Raw genomic sequence first — 23,877 nt, forward strand, 5'->3', positions numbered from 1 at the left:
CTCATCCTTCCCATTGCTTATTCACATCCCTCTGTAAACCCTTCACTGGGCAGCTATGAGACTTGTATGTCTATGTCTGTGGCGGTTGGGAGTGTGAAGACTGGGGATCAGAGCTGAATAAATAGATCTAAAAATCACTGGATTAGACATATATGTTCACAAGGGGGACTTATTTTTGATAGCACTCTCTCCTCTCAAACCCCTTATGCAGTGAGTCTTATGATGTCGTTTCTGTTGTTTGTTAGTTTTTTAATCCCTCTTTTGGATTATTAACTCCTTGAAGGTAGTAACTATGCCCTCTGTATTTTAAAGTTATCTCCCTAACTTAGTTTACAAGGAGCTTAAAACATGTTTATATTTTGAACAAATGAAATTGAAAAATAACCAAGAGGCCTCCATAGGATCTTGGCAAATTTTCTGTATTTGGTGTTCATACTTCTGGTTTTTTTAATATCTTGATTTATGCTGAGCTTTTTTGATTGTCTAGTTGGTGGTTTTTGTTTATTGACCATAGATTTTTAATATTTTAAATGGTTTTTAATATCCTGCATTAAAGCCATTTTTGCTCTTCTTGATCCACTTCTAAGGAAGAAAGATTTTTCCATTCCGTTGGAAAACTAAAATAGCACAAGGGAAAGAGAATGGGCCTAAGAAGTAGGAGAGAAATTAGACCTACCATGATTTGGAGTGAGGGTCTCCTGTGTTTGGGAGCAGCAATTGGATAAGAGTCATGAAATACTGAATTTAACTTTGAAGTCAGGAAAAACTTCCTAACTATTAGAACCATTCATTAAGTGAAATGTGTTGTCTCAAGAGGCAATATATTCCTCTTAAGGTCTTTTTTTAAACATAATTCAATTTAATTTTCAAATGAAGATCTATTTTCTCTCCCTGTCCCCTCATCCTTACCCCAAAATGAGAAAGCAAGAAAAACAAAACTCCTGTTTTTAGTTAAAACTCTTTGGTCACAAGCATTGGTTTATTGAGGGGAAGGAAGTACAATAAATATTCAGGTTTTGGGGATGTCTCCAGCCAGACAGGGACAAATAGGTAACGCAGGTATCACCCTAGTAACCTTCAGTTTCAGTCTCTGCTTTCCCCTTCCCCACCTATTGCCCATATACCCATTTCACTTCAGAAAAAAGTGGGGTAGACCGGGACATGGAGATTGGCAGATTCCTGGAATAGAAATTGGGGTTTAGAAAGGAGCTTAGAATGAGGTACCAAATATGGGTGAGTGGGGTGTCCAATGCTATAGGACTAGCAGGAGCATCCGATCTGTTGCCTTGCTTGAGAAAATCAGGGATTTAACAAAATTTTATCCTGGGCTGGTCTGGGTGGAACTAACGACCCATCTGGGGAAGGAAGAAGATTGAGTTCAGGATGCAGTGGATCAAGGAATTGTAGATTTAATTACCCTGGATTTGGGAGTAACTACTCAGATGCCCAAAGCAACTGACACCAAGGGCCCTCCTGCCAGAATCAGCGAGTGTACCCCCAAACCCTTGTAGTCACACAGGTGTGACTGGACTCTTCACCCCCTTCCCTTGACCATCCCCAATGTTCAATAGGGGCCCAAATTCAGAAAGTGGGGGTTCAGATCTGCCTCACCCCTAACAGCATCTTCATTTCTTCTAGCCGGGCCTGGATTTGGGGGGCATCCTCTGGACATACCAGCCGCAACTCCCGGGGTTGCATGTGTAAAAGCTGGTTTCCTGTTAGCACTCCCAAGCTCTTAACGGTGCTAGGAGAGAGAGAAGGTCATAATTAGCAATTAGAAATATTGCACTGATTCCAGGACAAGCAATGGGGAAGCAAAGACTAGGGGAGTGGGAGATAGCATAGTGAGAAGTGGGGAAGAGATGTGATCCACTAATGATTCTCCCTAACTAGGTGCTAAACTTTGTTGTTTGAGTTGCCTTAAAACTACAGAAGTGCTGCCCTCTAAATTCAGTGCCCTAAGACAAAAGCCTTCTTGCTCTGTCTTAGTTCTGACTTTGCAGATACTGTTGGGGCAACAGACAGTTGTGGTGATTGGACTAATGATCTAATTCTGGACGGAGGGGGCTATCTTCCTTTTCCTTTATTGCAATTAAATTCCTATCCATTTAAATCCTAACCCAAATACCACCTCTTTCCTGAAGCCTTCCCCACTTCTTACCCTGATTCCCCTTCCTCTTTTGATATCCCATAGAACATCTATAGTGCTTTTATTACAAATAACTTATCCCACAAGGGCAGGGACTATATTTGATCCAGTATTTGTAACTCCCTCTGAATATAGTAGCCACTTCATAAATTCTTTTCGAAGGAATGGAGATGGGGATGAGGGGGGTGGATCAAAGTATCTGAAAGAAGTGGTATTCCCTGAGCCTCCCTTCTTAGGGCCCCTTCTTTCTCATTCTTCCCCCAAATCCCGGGGCTGGCACTTACATGGGTGAGAAGTTTTGTGCTTGCAGCCAATCCATCACCTCCTGAGGTTTGGAGCTGGGCCGTAGGATGGGACCCTAGGAGATAACACAGAAACCTGAAGGTTCTGAGGCTGACCCCATTTCCCCCTTTTCCTCAGTGCATCACCATGGATTCTCCTTGCCTTAGACCCACATCTTCCTATGCAACCCAGCTTTCATTTTTTCCCTAAAGAGCTTGAGCTAGAGATTTGGGAGGGAGAGCAGTCAAACAGTTACACACAGTAGCGACTTTTGCATTAATGCCTCAGGGCGGGAAAGAGAAAATTTGGGGATGGTGGGAGTCAGGGAGGAGCCCTCGTGGTGTGTGCTGGGGGAAGAAGCTTAAGCCTTCTATAAGCTTCCTATTTTAACTATATATTCTAAGAGCTAAGCTCTTAATACTAAGTTTCTAAAAGGAAGAGACACCCTCTGAATTTTAGTGCTCTGGGATGAAGCCTTGTCTACAAACCCTAGTTACAGTTTGCAGTTACCCGAGTTGGGGAGCTGGAGTGGACCCTGTTCATTTGCAGGCCTGGTGGCAGGGGTTCTAGGATGTTGTTAGGAATGTAGCCTCTTCGTCCAGCTTCATTTTGCACTAGCCACCATTGTCTGCTTTGGTCCAGAACCTATGGAAAGTCAAAGCACAATTCTCATCTCAGGGTCTCTGTCTTACCTGGTTTGGAGACTGGGAAGAAGCTACCCAAATAATCCCCATGGGAGGAGTAGAAGTAAATTTTTCTTCTCTTTACCTCTACCTTCTTCCTTTCTCTTCCCTATAATCTCCTCCCCTACATTCATCATGAAAGGTTCTTTGAGATTCAATCCCCTCTCCTTCCAGGTTGCCTGTCCCTTCTGATCCCTCTCCAATCTACTAATAGAGGTTTATCATCCTAGACAGCAGGTGGCTCCGTGGATAGAGCTCTGGGCTTGGAATCAAGGCGATCTGAGTTCAAATATGCCCTCAGACATTTTTACTAGCTGTGTGATGTCAGATAAGACACAATTTCGATTTGCCTCAGAAAATGGGGATGATAATAGCACCTACCTCCAGGTTATGAGGCTCACATGGAATAATATTTGTAAAGTGCTTAGTACATAGTTGGCACTTAATAAATGCTCATTTCTTCCCCCTTCATCTCTTGACAATTTTCATTCCTCACCTCTAGCACCTCACCAGCGACCACTGTCAGCTCCTTGGAATTCCTGCTTTCAAACTCATACTGGACTTGCATTAGTAGAGGCTTCTGGGATAGGCTGGGTCTGTAGGGGAAGGAGAGTCAGGGACAGTTTTTGGGTCTTCAGGGTGAGGACCATGGGAAAAGGGAAGGGAATTCTGAAGAATGGGACTTGTGACATCTGGTCCCCTATGGAATCTTCTCAGTACCTGGGAGTGGGATGGAGCTTTTTCGGTTACACTTTCCACCACCTCATTCCTTCCCCCAGCCCTTACACATAAAAGGGGAGCAGTCTGAAGGCTGGGGGCCTCAATGGCGGTGTCTGAGCTCTCTCCAGGTTTGAAATCCCAGAAATCTCTGTGCCTGCCCTCTGGCTGGGAACCTGGCCTCTCCCCCCCCCCCAACCCCTGCCCACAGCTCAGCAGGCCGGGCAGAGGAGGTTCTGAATGTCTCTGTTGTTAGGCTGTGGGGGCAGGGGGCACCAGCTGGGGAAGAGTTGGGATGTATGGGGGCAAGAGACAAGTTGTTCTAGCTCTGAGAACACTGTCTGCTCTTCCCCCAGGAGGATGGCACTCAGTGTCCTTGGAGCAGTGAGGCTTAATTAAGGAAGGAGAGATGCAGGAAGGGAGGAGCAGGGCCAGCAAGGAAGAAAGTAAGAAATAAGATAGAAAAAATAGAATGGAGGGGGGAGAAAGGGGGAGAGAGAGGAGGGCAGAGGGAGAGAGGGAGAGAAAGAGAGAGACAGATACATGCACAGATAGAGGCAGGCAGATAGACAGACACATAGACAAATAGGTAGTTAGATATAATACATAGCTAGCTGGCTGGCTGGCTGGAGAGAGACAGACATTTAGAGAGAGAGAGACAGATAGATACACAGGAAGATAGAGACAGAGAAGGGACAGAGAGAGGGACATATACACAGATCACACAGAGACACACATACAGAGTGAGACAGAGAGAGAGAGAGAGAGAGAGAGAGAGAGAGAGAGAGAGAGAGAGAGAGAAAGAGAGAGAATGAGAGAAAGAGAGAGAGAAAGAAAATGAGAGAGAAAGAGAGAGAGAAAGAGAGAGAGAGAAAGAGAGAGAGAGAGAGAGAGAGAGAGGCACACAGAGAAAGAGATTCTTGGGTGATTAGAGATTTACAGGACAAACCTGGGTGACATGCGTTCCTGGTCCTGTAAAGAAAAGAGAACAGGGACCAAATGAGAGCAGGTAGTGGGAAATTTTCTAATTGATGTTAATTCTCCCCACAAGACAGTGGGGCAGACAAATACAAACACGCCCCGTTATTGCCTGGCAGTACCACTTCGAATTTGGTCTGGAGGAAAGGAAAGGGACAAGATTGTCTCTCTTAGCTGAAGCTGGAGGAGCTCAGGAAGAGAATTGGATTCAGATGGATTTTTCTGGGGGTGGGATGAGGTTGACAGCAACTAATGGAGAAGGGTCCCCTGTGCTCAACATTCAGGAGCCAGGAAGTACCTCTTGTTTCTTACCTTGGCTGGGTTGTGCTGGTGATTGACCATGGGATATTCTGAAGATTCAGTTTGTCTGTAGAATTTGGGTGTGTGTGTAGGATTTGTGGACTCTTGGTCTGCCCCATAAACCCTGGGGAGGAAAAATAAACAAACCAATCTGAGCCAGTCCCTCTTTTATATTGTGCTTAGGGCTCATAGAAGGCAGAAGGGAAACAAGAATGTTTCCTAGCCTATGGGGAACCCAGGATCATCATTTTAAAAAGGGCCATTGGAGGTGACCTGTTCAAATTTTTTCAGTGTGTAAAACCTTTCCAGTTACCAGTTAGCAATTCAAACCCAAGGCCCTGACTTTCAATTCAACCCTTTTGCACAACACCATGATACTTAAAAAAAAAAAAACAAAACTCTTTCTACCATCATGCAGCTAGTTATATTTTAAAGGATACAATCTCGGGTTGGGAAAGAACATTGCACTTGGAACGAGAGGACCAGGATTCGATTCTTAATTCTGCTGCTTATTATTGGAGTAACTCTGAACAAGTCATTACGCCTCTCTCAGCCTCAGTTTCTTTATCTGTAACATGGTTGGACAAGTTGCCTTTCAGCTTTATGGTTATATTAGGTAAGAAACTAGATGGCACAGTACATAGAAAACTTGAGTTCAAATCCAGCCTCAGATACTTCCTAGCTGTGTGACCCTGACCAAGAAACTTAATTTCTGTTTGCCTCAGTTTCCTCAACTGTAAAATGGGGATAATAACAGCACCTACTCCATAGGTTGTTATGTGGATCAAATGAGATAGTATTTGTAAAGTAATTCCTGGTATACACTATATAAATGCTTATTCCCTTTTCCACTTCCCCTTATTAATACATTTATAAGGAACTACACAGATAATATAACTTTCTGTGCACATAACTATTAAGGAGCACAGGCACATATGATTTTTAATTGGAAAGTGTCTTCCCTCCACCTCTTTAATTTTACCAATAAGAACCCTGAGGATAAAAGAAGATGGGAAAGATTTGCCCATCATCCCCAAGCAGCAGTAGTATCTCCAGTTCCAAATCCAATGTTCTTTTTTACATCTATATAACCTATATATAACAGATATCTGTTTGTATCATATGGCCTCATAGATCTAGCTGCACATCAATTTTACTTTGTGCACAATCCTATTTGAGTATAGGGACAACCCTGATTTCCATACAGCCAGCTGGAATACATTAAATGATTTCCTACATTAGAAGGGAGGTGGACTCAATGAACTCTAAGGTCTCTTCCAAATCTAAGATTCTTTGAATGTAGTAAAATGCCCATGGAAGTGCATGCTTGGGGGTTAGGGATGAGGGCGGGCATCTGGGACTAATATCCCAACTGGAGTTTTCTCTCACGTGCTAGTGGTCCAGAACTCTCCCAGACTTTTCCATAAATCCATTTCATTTGGTTGCAGACAAGATTCCAGTAGGGCAATGGCCTTGGGAGTTAACTGGGGAACATCTACTGAAGCTGCCCAATGAGGATTGGGACAGTTGGTGATCACCTGAGGGAATAACAGAGGGTATGTTGGGAACAGTGGTTCCTTGCCAAGAAGAGCTGAACAAGAGACAGTATTAGAAGGACCTTGACATGCCAGGATCCAGTACATATAGGGAGGTTTTAAAATGTCTCTGTTTGGATACTTATGTACAATCATACATGTTAGGGATGTATCTTTCTACTCCAGGGGATCTTCTCTTTTGCCCTCCTGATAACTCCTCCCAGTCCCTAACATCCCTGACTACCTTGGGGTTGAAGGCAATGACTTTGTTTTGAAACACGCTATTGAGCGGAAAATAGGACTCCCTTCTATCTCTCACCCTCCATCCCTTCACCTGCTCAATGTACCCTGCCCATCTCCATCCCCATGATCTTCCTTGGGTCATTTCAACTTACCATGGTCAAAGCTTTGAAGAGGTTGTGTACAAAAACAGGAGCACTTGGCTGATCTATGTGGCGCTCCAGCTTCCCCTGAGGATATATAAATAGACCAACTCTCTTTGTCACCACCAGGTCCCTCTGCTTCCTCAAAGGGGGTGAGGGCTTGCTCTTGGTCTCTCCCTTACTTAAATTAACTGAATTCCCAGGCAGTAGAGAGGAAGGGGAGGGGGAGAGGAACATTGTTTCTAGATATGATTCTCTAGGCAATTTTCAGGGGTAGAGAATGATTTTTGGATAGAGGGGAGGAGCTGAGTCTAGGGTTTATGAAATGAGGAGGAGGGGCAGAGGGTTTGTTTTGGAAAGTAGGAGGTTGGAGGAGACTGAGTTACAGGATAAACCATCCCTCTTCCCACTTCCAAGGGGTTGACTTACCACTAGATTGAGTGCATGCTTGATCATCTGGAAACACTCTATGTATTTGAGTTCTGAGAGAAATCCTGTGAAGTAGACAGGACTGACTGACCACTCACAGTACTGTGCCCATGCTCCTCCTACTCCCACCATTCCTAAATGTCCTTCTGGTGGCTCCTGTCCCTCCCAGAAACCCTTTGCTCACCTTTTTGGGTCTTCTTCTTCCCCAAAATATTCTTCTTGGTATTATTTTTCGGTGCCACCTTTGTCATCTCCACAAACTGCTCGATTTTACTCAGGGTGTTGTTTAGCTCCTCCTGTGTTCAGACAATCCCCCCCCCATCCAGGCTGAGTCTTTGACCTTGAATAAGCCAGTGACCGCTGCACTCCTTCAGAATACCATGTCATTGGTCTTAAATGGGAGCTTCCAACCCTGTCCCTCTAACCAGCCCTAGTCTTGCCCACCTGTGTAGTCTTTGACCAATATCCTATTGCTCCAGTCCTTCTTTCAACCCTTCTTCCTTTCCCTCCACAATGTGCCCAAAGTCAGAGGGTCCCAGGTTAAGGCTGAATATATTTACCATGTCTTCCTCCAGGTCCAGGGGGATCTCATCCTGTGTCTTCTGTGGGGAAAACTGGTCAAATCTCTGTGGTTTCTGGGTATTAGACTGGTATGAGGCAGGGAGTCCTGTTGAAGTTCAGAAGATAAAGGACTGTGGCCATTGTAACCGGGTGTCTTACTCCATTCTCTCGGGGCTGCAATCAATGCTTCTCCCCATCCTCCATTCCACCTCCCTGAATACTCTAGACTCTACTCACTGTGTTCGATGGAGTTCCTGGGATACCTCTCCTGGGGATCTGCCTCCAACTTATGCTCTTTGAGTTGGCGACTCCCAAATCTGTATCTGTGAAGGTGATAAAATCTGAGTCTGAATCTTTGAAACAGAGATAGACGGTCCCCTGTCCCCCAGCCTTCAGGCTTTCAGAATTGCATTTTGTCACAGTCTTCTCAACTCAGGTAACTCCAGTCTCCTCTTCCCTTCAGCCCATCTCCATCCTAGCTTCAACCCCATCCCTTTTGAATGCTTCCACTTCCATCTCTTTGGTTGTTTAGTCTTTAATTGTTTTCCCAACTCTAGAGCCTTTCTTCATCCTCCTTCCTTTGCCTCCCAATTTTGCCATTGTTCATTTGTTTTAATTGGGACGCCATTTGGAGTTTTCTCTTTTTGGAGTGGTTTGCCATTTCTTTTTCCATTCTCATTTTACAGATGAGGAAACTGAGGCAGACAGGATAAAGTGACTTACCCAGAGTCACACATTTAGTAAGTGTGGAGGTTATATCTGAACTCAGAAAGATTCATCTTCTTGACTCTGGGCTGGTGTTCTATCTAATTCCCTGCTCCACTGGTTTGTCCCAGCCTTGCATTTATCCCCATCCCAATTCTGAACCTGACTCCTATCCTCCAGCCCCTTACTCATTCTCACTCTCATTTTATTTCTATCTCCTCCAGCTTGGACCCATTTTTGGCCCTTTTCTTGACCTTATCTTCAGCTTCGTTTCTAGCCTCAAGGATGCCAACTGGGATATCACAAATTAATTTCTGAGTATGTGAAGTGATGGGAAAAGTCCCATTGTCCTTGGGACTGAGAGCCAGTTATCCTTGGGAACTTCATAGGGCCATGGGGGTTAGAAGGAGGTTTTACCTTGGTTCTCGTCTTTCTTTCAATTCATTAATAGCCTTCTGTAGGTTATTCCTCAGGATCTCAGCCTGGAGAAGGGGATAATCAGAATACATGTCACTCCTAGACCTAAATCTAGTTATTCTCATTCCCTCCAGGCTAGTACAGTCATTGCTTTCCAGCCTTCCCCCCAACTCAGGCTGCTCACCCCAGCTTCCCAGCACTGGAATAATAGGATATTGGTCAAAGACTGGCCCAGCTCCTGAAGCATGATTAATAGAACTGAATTGTAGGAACAGCTATTTAATATGGCATCCAGAGATTGGATGTTCTCTAAGGGGTAGCAATCCATCTCTTCCTGTGGGAGAAAAAGAAAGATTTAGTAAAGGTATCATTTTGAGAGCCAGGGTACATTTCTTCCAGGGAGTTCCCTCTAACATAGGATTCCCATGGCCATTCATCTGGCCTTCCAAGCCATACCTCCCTGGGGAAGTCCTTGGACTTGGGAGGGGAGGATGAGCATGAGAGGGAATGTGGAAGAAGGAAAGGTTACGGTCCTCTTGGGAAAATAGGAGAGGAAGGATATGATGAAACCCTCACCCTGGTCTCAATATCCAGGATCTGAAGCCAGTGGTCTTTGACCTGCAGGACTACATCCTGGCCCCACACTTGACCTTGGGCGTCCATCATCTGAAGCTTCGTGATTACATCCTTAGGTTCCCGGAGAGTTCCTGAGCCGAGCTTACAGGTCAACAGGTGCTGAGGATTAACAAAAGAGAGTGCTCAGGAACTGGGAAACTTTGAGGGAGGGGTTCAGCAGATCCCTTGGTCACGTGGTAGGAAGTGCTCTGGGCTGGTGAAGTGGTCCCCAAGATCCCCAAACAAGTAGAACCTCTTCTCAGCCCTCCCAGGTTAAGGTCAAGGTTGGAGTTAGGAAGTATTCCAGGGGAGAAGGGATGGGCTGAGGAAGGCTGGCATTAGGCACATTTCGGGATTTGGGTCAGGTTATGGTCTGTTTAAAGGGACAACTCGGCGACTATCTTGAATCTCTGGGTTTCAGGTACTGGATCAAAGAGCTGGCAGTTCCTTTGCTTTCCTATTGCCCAAGAGATAAAGTCCATTCTCCTTCACTGTTTTTCAGGGACACAAACCACTCCCTCCCTGCTTTTACAATCTTATCTCATGTTGCTCCCCGATCTATGCTCAACTCTAACATGCTCGCCCCAGAACCTGCTATTTCCTCTCCCTGCCCCAGAGTCAGGCACGGCAGCTTGCACATGAGAACAGGGACTGGATCCGTGCTTTCATTAGCATAAGGAACTCCCAGGTGAGGGACCTCCCTCTGCCAGGGTAGGTTATGGTCTTAGAAACACAGTCTTAGAGAGTTATACTGAGCACCAAGAAATGACATCTTCCCGGGGACATTGTCAGAACGAAGTTTGAAGTCACAGCCTCTCTAGCCATTGGACTATGTTGCCCATCCTGTATAGGTCCGATTCTTCATAAATACTGACCGAAATCCTGCATTTTCTGAATCCTCTTCTTGTATTTATGATTCACAATCTCTTACCAGCTCCTGGGATGCAGCTCGGATCCCAACCTCTCCACGAGGGCATCTCTAGCTGCCATAGCACCTTCTTTCTTCTCTCAGGCCCTATACTGGGGGATGCCTCTCCCACTCTCTCCCTTAACTTGGAATTACTCTACTTGGATTATTCAACTGTTTCATGAATTTGTCTTTTCCCTTGGTCCGTTCTACATCTCTCTCTCTCTCATCTACTCCACTGTCCCCTCTTTCTACTTCTTTTCCCTTTTCCTTCCTCCCTTCCCTCCCTCCCTCCCTCCCTCCCTCCCTCCCTTTCTTCCTCCCTTCCTTCCTCCCTCCCTTCCTCCCTCCCTCCCTTCCTTCCTTCCTCCCTTCCTCCCTTCCTTTCCTTCCCTCCTTCCTTCCCTCCCTCCCTTTCTTCCTTCCCTTCCTCCCCTTCCTCCCTTCCTCCCTTCCTTCTTTCCCTCCTTCCTTCCCTCCCTCCCTTTCTTCCTTCCCTTCCTCCCCTTCCTCCCTTCCTCCCTTCCTTCTTTCCCTCCTTCCTTCCCTCCCTCCCTTTCTTCCTTCCCTTCCTCCCCTTCCTCCCTTCCTCCCTTCCTTCTTTCCCTCCTTCCTTCCCTCCCTCCCTTCCTTCCCTCCTCCCTTCCCTTCCTCCCTCCCTCCCTTCCTTCCCTCCTTCCTTCCTTCCTCCCTTTTCTGTCTCCTTTCTTTTTCTTTCTCTCCTTTCTTTCCCTACTTCCCTTTCCTGTCTCTAACTAACATGGATCCCATAATGCTTCTCATAGTAATGTGTCTATCCCCTCTGTTATCCATATCCACCTCTCTGGGAACAGATAGTGTCTGTCAGGACCCTCCCCTACTTCAGCACATCTTTGATTTCTCAGGATTATAGATTCTCACGGCTGAAAGGGACCTTAGCCATTGTTAGTTTGAGCAGGAATCCCTGACTATTAGTCCTCCAGTGCCCAGCACACAGCAGTAATCTAAGAAGTGCTTGTGAATTGAGTGAGTGACCTGGCCCCATCCTGAGGACTCTAGTGTAGAGCTGACATTTAGACATTCTCTTTCAGAGATCTTTAGTGCAGTTTGCAGCTTAATACTAAATTAAGACCTTTGAGACATTTTGCATATGACTTTAAAGCAGGATATTACATGTTATCTCATTTAGTCCTTGTAAAAAGTTCCTGAGGCAGATACTATTATAGCAAGGTTCAGATTAGTGACAATAATGAGTCCCCTGAAATGATGGCATGGATTTTAATTTACCCTATGCAAAGTTATAATTATGTAAAATATAGTCATTTATTCCAGCCCAGTGGGAATATGTAGTACAGATTTAGGTAATATGACTGTTTCATTTGGATTCCCTAGTCACACTAATGGGACCTGGCAGTGTGAAATCCATGTTATAAGTGGGGAAACTGAGGCTGAGAGAGGGTAAGTGGCTCGTGCAGGGTCGTGCAGTTAGTAGGTGTTCGAGTCAGGATTCAGAGTCAGATCCTAACTCTAAGCCCAATGAGACATGCCCCAAAGCTTTGCTGATGTCTTTCAGTTGTGACCGACTCTTTGTGACCCCATTTAAGTTTTTCTTGGCAGAGATACTGGAGTGGTTTGCATTTCCTTCTCCACTCATTTTACAGTTGAGGAAACTGAGGCAGGCAGGGTTAAGTGACTTGCCCAGGGTCATACAGCTAAGTAACTATAAATCTTCCTGACTCCAGGTGAGGTGCTCTGTGCACTCTGGCACTCTAGCCACCCATCATACAGCTACCAGATGCCTTCCATTGAGTTTAAGTTGGTCTCCCTGTAACTTTCACCCATTAGTCTCAGTTCTTCTTTCAGGAGCTAAGCAGAAAAGGCCTTTTCCTCTTCCACATCTTGCAAATACTTGAAGACAAGTCCTAACTATTTCTTTGTCCAAACCAGAAGCTCTTAGTGGTTCGGTAGATAAAACACTGGGCCTAGAGTTAAGAAGATCAGAGTTCAAATCCTAACTTGGACATTTACTGACTGAATGACTCGGGCACTTAATTTTCCTAATCTGTAAATAAGGATAATAATAACATCTATTTCATAGGATTGTTATGAACATCAAATACGATAAAATTTGTAAAAAAAAAAAAAAAGTACTTAACATAGTGCCTGGAACACAATAGGTATTTAATAATTTCTTTTCCTTTTTCCCCTTTCCATGAGTCACAATACTTCTACCCTTTCCATGGAGGCTTTATTGAACTCCTTTTCCCCGTACTTACCTGGCTCAGGGGTGAGCTGACTGTTTGGTCCTACTGTTTACGAAAACCATCAAACCAATGGCTTTCTCTCAATTTCTCATCATTCAAACTTCTATTATATTCATTCATTAGTCATTTATTAAATATCTACTCTGCATTCAACATCGATCTGGGCACTGAGAAGATACAAAATAAACTAGAAAGTTTTGCTCATGGTACACTCATTGGCCCTGCCATTCACTTCATCTGCCACCTTCAAAAACCTGGGATTGCCTTATACTCATCTCTTGCATACTATTCATAATTATGAAAAACACTTAGTACAGTGCCTGGCATACAATAGGCACTACATAAATGCTTATCTCTATCCCCTATTCCCCACTATTCATAGACAATCAGGTACCTGTTGGTCCCACCTTTACTTGTAATATCTGTTTTATTTTCCTCCTCTTTATTCCAACTGCAACCGAACATAAGCCATCATTGTTTACTGCTTGGATTGTTGAAGGTCTTTCTTCCTTTCTGTTTGTCTATCTGTCTGTCTCTCTCTGTCTCTATCTGTCTCTCTCCTTCTTTATCTTTGTCTGTTTGTATCTGTTTGCCTCTGTTTCTGTCTTTGTCTCTCTCTCCTCCTTTTTTACCTTTGTCTGTCTTTTTCTGTCTCTCCCTCTTTATCTCTCTCTCTTTCCTCCTCTACCTTTGTGTTTCTATTTCTGTCTGTCTGTCTCTTTCTATCTCTATCTCTCTGTCTCTGTCTCTCTCCTCTACTTTTGTCTACCTGTTTCTGTTTGCCTCTCTGTTTTTGTCTCTGTCTCTGTCTCTCTCCTCCTCTACCTTATTCTGTCTGTCACTCTGTTGTTTTCCATCTCTCCCTTTCTCTGTCTGTCTCTTTCCTCTACCTCTGTCTCTACCTCTTTGTCTATCTCTTTCCTCCTTCTCTACCTTTGTCTGTGTTTCTATTTCTCTCTCTCTCTCTCTCTCTCTCTCTCTCTCTCTCTCTCTCTCTCTCCTCTTTCTCTGCCTTTGTCTGTCTGTCTTTGTCTATCTCTGTCTGTCTCTTGCATCACCTAGCTGCCTCACACACATATCTGTTCTTGCTTCCCCTCAGTAAAATATAGCAAACAAATAAAAAACCCAACAGTTTCAATAGCTCCCTCTGGCCTACTAAGTAGATTTCAAATAATTTCCCCTCACAGTCCAGGCCCTGCATAGTGGATGGCACTGTACCATGGTAGTCTAATCTTCTTCCACATCCCTCTGTGGGCACGGACAGTTTGGGCCCCTACTCTCAGATGGCCCATCCTTGCCTGCCCGTGTCATGGTCCCCACTGTTCCCTCAGTCTAGAATATCCTTCCTCTTCCCCTTCCTCAGGTGGGTTCTTCCCCATCCTTTAAGCCTAGATCAAATGCCATTGCCTCCATGATGCCTTCTCTGACTCCTTTGTTGAAAAAGTCACATCCCACTCTGTTGTATCTCAGTGATACACTTAACATGTATTATGGACATGGTTTGGGGTGGTGCCATAGTAGATAAGAGCCTGGGTCTAGAGTCAGGAAACATCATCTTCCTGAGTTCAAATCCAGCCTCAGATAGTTACTAGCTGTGTGGACCCTGGGCAAGCCACTTAATCCTGTGTGCCTTAGTTTCCTCATCTGTAAAATAAGTTGGAGAAGGAAATGATGAGCCACTCCTGTGTCTTTGCCAAGAAAACCCCAAACGGGGTCACAGTGTGTTGGACACGGTTGAAAAATGACTGAACAGCAACAACACAGTCAAGGTGATGACTGTCACAGTCAGAAAAACCTGATTTCCAATTCTGCCTCTGACACAATTCAGTGACGCTGAGCAAATCCCTTAATTTCTCTGAGATTCAGGCAACTCCCAAAGTCTTATCTCTTAAGTCATAGATTATGGATGGAGTTCTACGCAAATAAAAGCTATTGATATTATTATTGATGTGTGTGTGTCACGTCTCCTACTCATAGCAAACAAGAGCTGGGAGGGTCCTTGGAGTTCACTGAATACAATCCCTCCCATTTTACAGATGGGCAAAGGGAAGACCATTGAGGTGAAGGCCTACAGGAGGTAAGCATCAAGGGTGGAATTTGAACCCAGGTCCTCTGTGCACCAGGCCAGTGTTCCTCCCAATGAGGGTAGGAATGGTGTTTTATCTAAACTTGGAATCGCCTCCAGTACCTGGCAATATCATCTGTGTATGTTCCCTTTACCTGACCGTGGCGGTTTGTGCCAATGGTTTATGGCCACGACCTGTGATTCATTTCCCCGTTCCTAGATGACCCTCACACCTGACTCATGTTCTTCATCCTCCTTCTCCATCGGCCCTACCCTTCTTCTTAGCCAGTGTAATGGAAGAGCCCTTGCTTCTGTGCCCTCTCCCCTTTATGTGGCCTTTGGGCCCTCTCAGCTCTTGCTGCCCCATCTCCTAGAGGAAGGGCCAGTCAGATGATCATTATCCATGACTTCAAACTTGACCTCACATCCGGACCTCTGCTAATATCAGCCTCCCTCTAGCACAGTCTCCCTCTTGGAGCTCAGCTAGATGGTACAGTAACTATCACTCCAGGCAGGGAATCAGGTCCATAATTCAAATCTTGACTCAGACACTTATTAGCTATGTTACCCTGAGCAAGTAACTTCATATGTGTCTGCCTCAATTTTCTCATCTATAAAATGGGGGTAATGATAGCATTTATTTCTTAAGGTTGTTGGGAGGAGAAAAATGAAATAATATTTGTAAAGTGCTTCATAAACTTTAAAGCACTCCATAAATATAGTTATTTTTAGCCATTATCCTCATCACAAGGCAGTCTGTCATTTCATTGCTCACACTGCCCAACATTTAAGTAATGACAAAAAAGTTGTTTTCCCTCAAGAAACTCACTTTCTAATTTTTTAGTAACTCCGCATCAAACTTTCCAAAGCTCCCCAAACATGACCTTCCACCACTCGGTCCCTCCTGTCTCAGCCAATCCTTTAGCCTCTTCCTGGTCATGATGGATTTCGAACACTTCAACCTCTCTTTCCTACCCCCCACTCCTCATCTCTATCCCCAAAACTGCAAGTCAAGCCTCTGCTGCCCTCTGCAGTGAATGACATTCCACTTGGAGATGTCAGCTCAAATACTAGTTATAAAACTAGTGTGTAAGTATGGGCAAGCCAATTAATCCCACTGAGCCTCTGTTCTCTCATTTGTAAAATGGGCATAACAGTTGCAGTATGCAATCCCTTAGACTTATTGAAGGAAAGTGCTGTGTAAATTGTCAAGGACTATGTCATTCATTATAATTCAAGATTTCCTTTCTCCCTTGTATTTTTTCTTTCTTTCTTTCCTTCCTTCCTTCCTTCCTTCCTTCCTTCCTTCCTTCCTTCCTTCCTTCCTTCCTTCCTTCCTTCCTTCTTTTATTCCTTCCTTCTGTCCATAAATTTTAAAGGATTATATAATTTATTATGACTCAAGATTTCCTTTTGTCCCTGAATTTTCTTTCCTTCCTTCCTTCCATAAATTTTTAAAGGACTATGTAGTTTATTATAATTCAAGATTTCCTTTCTCCCCTTTATTTTCCTCCCTCCCTCCCTCCCTTCTTCCTTTTTTTCCTTCCTTCCGTAAATTTTAAAGGATTAAGTAATTTATTATAATTCAAGATCTCCTTTCTCCCCTGAATTTTCTTTCTTTCCTTCCTTCCTTCCTTTCTTCTTTCCTTCCTTCCTTCCTTCCTTCCTTCCTTCCTTCCTTCATTCCTTAATTCCTTCGTTCCTTCCTTCCTTCCCTTCTCTTTCTTTCTTTTCTTTGTTCCTTTCTTTTCTTTCTTGGCAATCAAGTTTAAGTGACTTGTTCAAAATCACCCACTAGTAAATGTCAAACTATGAGATTAAATCTGAACTCAAATTCTCCTGACTGTAGGATCAACCTGTTCTATCCATTGCACCACCTAGATGCTCCTCTCCTTTCATAATGCCCTCTAATTGCTGACTTAAAGACCATTGTCAGGGCTTCTCTCTTGGAGGAGAACTGCGGACTTGGCTCATTGCAGATTCACACCAAGGGAAGGTGACTGCAACCTAGTGCTCATTATTGCTCACCAATCCTATTTCTTTTGTTTCTTCTTACAATGGTTATCCCACACCTTCTTTTCTCTCATCCCTCTCTCCTCCTCCACTCCCCTCACTCACCTTGAGCAAATGCTTGACAGAAAATATCTTGGACCTTATGTTGTGAATTTCAACATGTCAATCACTGGGCCTACATCTGTTCTCTGATCTTTCCCTTCAGGCTTAGCTACTGTAAAGGGATTTTTCTCGACTTCTCCAAAATTAACTCTGTTTCTTGAATTAAGATCCTCCAATCCTTTTCGACTCCTCAGATTCACAAGTAGCTCCCTTCGCTAGCATCATCACTGTCTCATTCTCCAAAGGCACTTTTCCTCTTCCTTCAGACATACTAATTTCCTTTTTGATCAAATAAAACCAACATCCCTTCTGAAGAAAAGAAGTAAATTTACTATGTTGATTAATGGAATAGTTATTGCCCAAATAACAGGATATGCCAATTGACCAATGCTACAGCAGTGAAATTTAATAGGCATAAATGTAAAGTTTTGTAATCAAGTTAAAACAGGATCAACAGGTACTGGATTGGAGATATGTGGTTAGAAAGTCTTTTATGTGGAAACAAACTAGGAGTTCTGGTGAATTATAAATGCAGTAGGAAGTAATGGTATTAATAGAACACTGTCCTCCACCATTGTCAGAACACATCCAGAGCACCATGTTCTGTTCTGGCCCCCATAGTTTAGAAGGACATTGATCAACTTGAAAGAAGTTATTGGGATAAGGATTAACTGGAAATATTGGAAGTGCTTAATCTGAAGAGAAGAAGCCTTAGAGGGTGATTATCTAACTAAGAGTACCATGGCCCAAAGGCCATTTTTAGATTTTTAAATAAAAAGCTGTGGTTTTCTGACTCTTGGAGCACTGGTATCCAGAAGAGAAATCAAGTAGTTCTGCTTCAAGGCAGAAAGTAGAAGGAAGAACAGCAGGTAGAAGTTGCAGGGAGGCAGATTTCTTCTCAACATAAGGAATAATTTTCCCCCAAAATAAAACTATTTAAAAACTAATACGCTCTCTGGCAGAGGGGAGAGAGAAAGGCAAAGGGGAGATGGTACAAAGAGTTTCTCCATCACTGGATGGAGAAACATCATGCAGAGGCTAGATGTTAATTGAGGTGATTCCTGTTCAGGTGAAAGAGCCTTCTGGGTCTCTTTCAACTCTGAGAACTTACAGTTCTCCTAACCACCTTTCACGGCCAACCCCCCAAAATTCATGGGTTATACTTCTGTTCTAACAGTCAGATGCTTGCCTTAGTGTCATTCTCATTCCTAGCATCATTGCTAGCTGCACAAATCCCTTAGCCTTTCTCAGCCTCAGTTTCCTTATTTGCAACACAAAAAAGTTGGATTCTGACTTTATACTGGTCTCTTTATGATGCTGTGATCAGCACTCTTACTTCTTCTGATCCCCTTTGTAGAATGTCCTCTCTTTCCTTCCTCTCCACACCTAGGAAACCTTAAATCAGCGCTATACCTTGGCAATTAATTAGTTTTTAATTGTTTAAGGCTTATAGATCTGGACTCTCCTATAGCCCTAGCATAGTGCGAATACATATGTATTTGAAATGAATTAATTAAATGGAATTAAAAGAATCTCTCAGGCACTTGGGAAGACTATGTGTGGGACGGCAGAAATTCTTACCTCCACTCGTTGCTTTAAGATGATAGGTTCTGAAGCCATGGCCTGAGAGTATTCTTTCCGTTGTTCTGGAAAAGAAGATAAAGTGAGGGGAGGAATGGGATGTAGTGGTAGTGGTGGGGAGGTCAGATCAGGAGATTGTTGGCAGGACAGGACAAACTGAGGATGAGGATGAAGGTGAAGGAGCAGGGATTAAAGTGTGAAAGGGAAGGCAAGGAGAGGAAGCACAAAGGGAAGTAGGGAGGAAAACGGCAGGAGGGCATTGGGAAGAGAATGAAAAGGAGGGAGAACAGAAAGGCAAGAATGGATAAGAAGAAACTTACGGTAAATAGTTTTGTTGCTGGGTCTAGCCATGCTATTGGATCTGTTGAGGGCTGGCCTGGGGTACATGGAAAGTCAACAGAAAAAGAAATATGTTCAGAGCACAGGAGATGGTGCAGTGCAAAAGAGGGATGTGGGAGCTGGATATATAGAGATATGGGTCTGAGAGGGAGGGGAGCAAAAGGTGGGGCCTTGGAGATAAAAGAATAGGCTTCCAAAAAAAGAGAAAGGAGTAGATCCTTGAGGGGAAGGGGAAGAGGAAAGGGAAAAAGGAGGAAAAGAAAGAGAAGAAAAAGGAGGAGGAGAGGACAAAGGAGGAGAGGGAAAAGAAGGAGAAGGGAAAGATGAAGGGGAAAGGAAGAGGGAAGGAGGAGAAAGAAGAGAAAGAGAAGAGGAAAAAGAAGGAGGAGGAAAGAAAAAAAGGAGGAGAAGTAGGAGAGAAAAAAGGAGAAGGAGAAGGGGAAGGGGAAGGGGAATGGAAAGGGAAAGGGGAAAGGAAGGGAAAGGAGGAAGACAAAGAGGAGAAAAAGAGGGAGGAGAAGAAAAAGAAGGAGTAAAAGGAGGAGGAAGAGGAGAATGTGAAGAAGAAAGAAAAGGGGAAAGGGAAGGGGAAGGGAAAGGGGGAAAGGAATCCATTGGGAAGGGGAATAAAACTTTGTAGGGGAGCAAGGAGGGATGGGGGTCCTGACGAATTCTAGGTCTCACTGATGGAACTGGTTATCCCTCTGAGTGACGTGGTCCATCCTTTATATTGGTGGTGTGCTCTGGAAACCTAGGAAAAATTGCAGATTTTGACCTTTCAGCCTATCCTTTGATAGATCCAAGAAATAAGACCCTTCTAATTTCCAACCCCAAATTTCTGCCCATAAGACCCTTCCCTCAAAGACTTTAAATGTCTCTCCACAAGACCAGTCCTGATAGCCAATATTCTATCTGTAGGCTGAGGGGAAGGGACCACACCAGAACGTCAGAAAAATGGGTATATGGGAGAGAAGCAGTGGCCTCCCATTGAGTTAGAAAGATCACTGACTCTGGACCCCAAATACTTATATTCAGATCCAAGTTGGGGGATGCTTACCACCCATATGACTAGACAAAAGTCACTTTAGTTTCCTCATCTATACAATAAGGAGGTGGGGCTAGATGGCCCCGGAAGTCCCTTATAGCTCCAGATGGATAATCCTAAAACTCGGAGGGCACTGAATTCCCAGTATATAGTTTGAAAAACCTATTCAAATGACCAGAGGCCAAGGCCCCTCCTTTCCCTAGAAGACTCAGAGGGAGCAGGAAGCTGGACCCAGCTTAGCTAGAGACTAAAGCCCAAATCCTTCACTTTGGCCCAAACCAGGCTAGAGTCTCTGCCTCAAAGAGGTTTTTAGAGAAAGAGCAGCCTTCTCTGGAACTTTTGGGATTGGAAACTATTAAGTTGTCTTTTCTAATCTATGGTTTCTCCTTCTTACAGATAGGATGATGGGCTTTTTGGATTGAGAAGACCCTTTGGAGGTTTGTGTATAAGCATGCATGTGTATGAGTATGTGTGTGTGTGTCTCTCTCTGTGTGTGTGTGTGTGAGAGAGAGAGAGAGAAAGAGAGAGAGACAGAGAGAGACAGAGACAGAGACAAAGACAGAGAGACAGAAAGAGAGAGAGAGAAAGAGAGAGAGAGAGAGAGAATTTGTGAGTCAGGGCTCTATTAAGATATTGGGGGAACTTGGGGAAAAATATAAACTAGAGGGCCATCAACTTATTTATCTGAGCTTTTACAAAAACACTATACTTTCAGTTAAATTAAATATATCATTAGCAGTAACTTAAAATCAAGAGAATAAGAGAGGAGATCTGTTCCTTGGGTTCTTTCTTGCCTCGGGAATTCTACTAAACAATTTAGGTCAAAGTCTCTTAAGAAGGCAGAATTTTTATTTCTCCCCTAGGTAAGTGCCTGATAGAGGTGGCCAGGTAGTCATTGGATGTCAGGAAGATCTAAGTTCAAAGCCTACCTCAAACATTGACTAGCTAAGTGTCTTTGGGCCAGTGATAACTTTTCTAAATTTCAGTTTCCTAGATGTATAAAATGGGGATAATAATAGCTCCTATCTCACAAATGTGTGGGGAGGGTCAATTGAGATAATATGTAAGACATTTTATAAGCTTTAAAGGGCCATGTAGGCATCTCTAGCTGTTAGTATGATTTGAGTTCTCCTTTTCCTCATTTCTTTTCCAAAGATCTCACCCTTGAGAATGATAAACTCTACTTCTAAGCTCAAAGGAGAAGAAAGGAGATCTTGGTCAGCTTTCTTTCCCACATCCCTCCATCCCCATGAGCCCCAAGTCCTTCTGCCTATCGGAAAGGGAAGAGGGGTCTGGATACCTATTCTCTTTGCTTATGGTTATGTGTTTTGGTGTGGGAGAGGCTTAGAAACACTTGGTGATAAGAATTCCCAATAATCTTGGAACTGGTGATAGGGTAAAGAGCACAGCCAGTACTATGCGTGTCCTTGGAAAATGGTTGTCTTCAGAAAACAGATTCAGAAAAGGGAGACCGAGGACTAAGGAGGAGGTGAAAGAGACAGAGAGGAATCCAAATATCTGGGAATGATGAGTAGCAAACCAAAAGTCCCATTCACCCATTCCATAATGTCCCAAACCCCTAGGCCCCTAGTCAGTTTGAAATCTGTAAAAAGTCTGAATGGTGAGATGGAAGTCAGAGCCAGGAAAATCACTGATGTCATGACCCAAATATCTACCCCCAGCAGTGAGTGAAAAGACAATCCAGGAGCTGAGGCAATTAGAATCTGCCAGTTAGGTGATAGGGATTGGGATTCAGTTGCTTCCCTTTGGATCAGGGTTAGGGCTTTTCCAATCAACCACCCTTGGCCAAGGGGATGCAGCCCACCCCAAGCTTTGCTCCTTCAATGACAGGGGGACCATTGTTCTTTCAAACCATAGATTCCCAATCAGTCATTCAAGCCTGAGCTGACTCTACCTGTGATCTCTATGGTCAGGAGCAGACCAGGATGGTCAAGGTTTCTGAGGGTCCTTGATCTTTGAGAACACAAGCTCCTGGGCCCAGAGGGGTCAGACATTGCTCCAAGGTGACCTTCCCCTTCCCCATTCCCTGTTTCACAATTACCTGTAGCTCTGGATCTCCGGCACCACAAATCCAAACGATGTGTCTGACTCCTTGAAAAGTGGATCAGCCCACTAGTGAGTGAGTGTTGGGAAGGGGTTAGGATGGCTGTAGCCCCACCCAATGGACAAGGTTTCTTTCCCAGGCTGCAAGTACATGATGACAGCAGTAGCCACAGACACACCTTATGGTCTTTGGACTCTTAGTAGGTGGAGAGTATCCATTGGCAGCTGCCTACCCCCCCTCCTGTTCTAGGCAGGGACATGCCCTCACCTGTGGTTGGCTCTATTAATGCCTGACTCCTGACATCCTTATTCCCTCAGGATTTTTCCTGCTCTTTCCCCTATACATCTTCCCTTTCTCCCCCAGTTCTGGTCCTTTGTCCAATTTTGAAAGTTTAGCAGGACTTCTGACTGTGGGAAACGGGCTCCACCTTTTAGACTTTTCAATTCCCTTTATTCTCCTCAGGAGTCATCCATCCCAATCTCTTCCTAAATTACGAGACCCTCATATAACATTCTCAACAAGAGGTCTACCCTGCCTCTTCCAGAAGACCATTGGTGATGGGCCGCTCAATACCCCAGGAGGCTGCTCAGGCCACCTCAGGGATAATGTTAAAGAATTTATTTCCTTCCTTGTTTGTATAGGTGAGACCATGAGTCAGAGGATTGATATCTAGAAGGAACTTTTGTTGTTATTTAGCCCGATCCCTTTACTTAAAAGATACATTGAGACATGGAGACTTTAAGAGACTTGTGCATGTCTACACTTATGATGAACAATAGTCCTCTCTCCATAAAATCATGCTTCCCATAAGTGTGATCTATTCCACTGGAAGGCCTTTAGAAGCAGGAACTTGTATTTCTTCTTTCTTTCTTTTTTGCTGAGATAATTGAGATTAAGTGACTTGCCCAGAGTCAAACAGCCAGGAAGTGCTAAGTGTCTGAGGACAGATTTGAACTCAGGTCCTCTTGATTTCAGGGCTGGTGTGCTATCCACGGTGTTAACTAGCTGCCCCAACTTGTATTTCTTTTGACTTTTTTTAGTCTCCCTACACTGGCACAGTTCTTGGCACAGAGTAGGTATTAGGTAAATGCTATTATTGTATTTTATATACCATTATTAATTAGCATGCTATCTCCTCTATTAGAATGTGAACTCCTTGAGGGAAAGGAGTTCTAGAACATTGTTGTTTAGTCATTGAAAGCCCATTTTAGGGTTTTCTTGCCAAAGATACTGGTTTGCCGTTTCCTTCTCCACTTCATTTTTCAGATGAGGAAACTGAGGTGAACGGGGTTAAATGTCTTGCCTAGGGTCACACAGTTAGTAAGTGTCTGAGGTTGGAATTGAACTCATGAAGATGACTTCCAGATTCCAAGCTCAATGCTCTATCCCCCTAGCAGCCCATGTTCTAGCACATAGTAAACACTTAACAAGTGCTTGCTAATTGGCTGACTTTCTACTTTTACTCATCATTGTCTTTTCATCTCTCCTATTCCCCATCTCAGGCCAGGTGGGGAATCTTAGATCCCTGACTGAGATTTGGAAACTTTAAGCAAAGGAGAGAAAGTTATGTCCTTTCTGTCCTCACCCTAGTTTGCCTAACTTACTTCCCAGGCAAGTTCCTGATTTATCCTCCAGAGAGAGAAATCATAGTAAAACTCAAAATTCTCTATCCCATCCAATCACTTACCTTCTACTGAGCTCATCTCTGTCCTAGAAATAGAGACTCTTGAAAATGATTCATAAGAATAAGCATGAGTGCAAAA

At 44.0% G+C, this 23,877-nt stretch overlaps 1 protein-coding gene across 1 annotated transcript; it reads right to left on the reverse strand.

Annotated features, from left to right (window-relative positions):
* Positions 1 to 1,363: 1,363 nt before the first annotated feature.
* EPS8L3 (EPS8 like 3) lies at positions 1,364 to 19,016 on the reverse strand. The gene is made up of 17 exons (XM_031968706.1): positions 18,986 to 19,016; positions 18,666 to 18,730; positions 9,716 to 9,874; positions 9,291 to 9,473; positions 9,140 to 9,204; positions 8,255 to 8,340; positions 8,017 to 8,123; positions 7,641 to 7,752; positions 7,457 to 7,521; positions 7,040 to 7,114; positions 6,499 to 6,647; positions 5,122 to 5,233; positions 4,781 to 4,803; positions 3,611 to 3,710; positions 2,942 to 3,076; positions 2,434 to 2,507; positions 1,364 to 1,744 (listed from the first exon to the last, which is right to left on the reverse strand). The coding sequence occupies exons 1-17, from the start codon at positions 19,014 to 19,016 to the stop codon at positions 1,597 to 1,599; spliced, it is 1,689 nt and encodes a 562-aa protein (XP_031824566.1). The 3' UTR covers positions 1,364 to 1,596.
* Positions 19,017 to 23,877: the final 4,861 nt, after the last annotated feature.

Source organism: Sarcophilus harrisii, chromosome 4 (genome assembly GCF_902635505.1).
Source record: "Sarcophilus harrisii chromosome 4, mSarHar1.11, whole genome shotgun sequence".
NCBI lineage: Eukaryota > Metazoa > Chordata > Mammalia > Dasyuromorphia > Dasyuridae > Sarcophilus > Sarcophilus harrisii.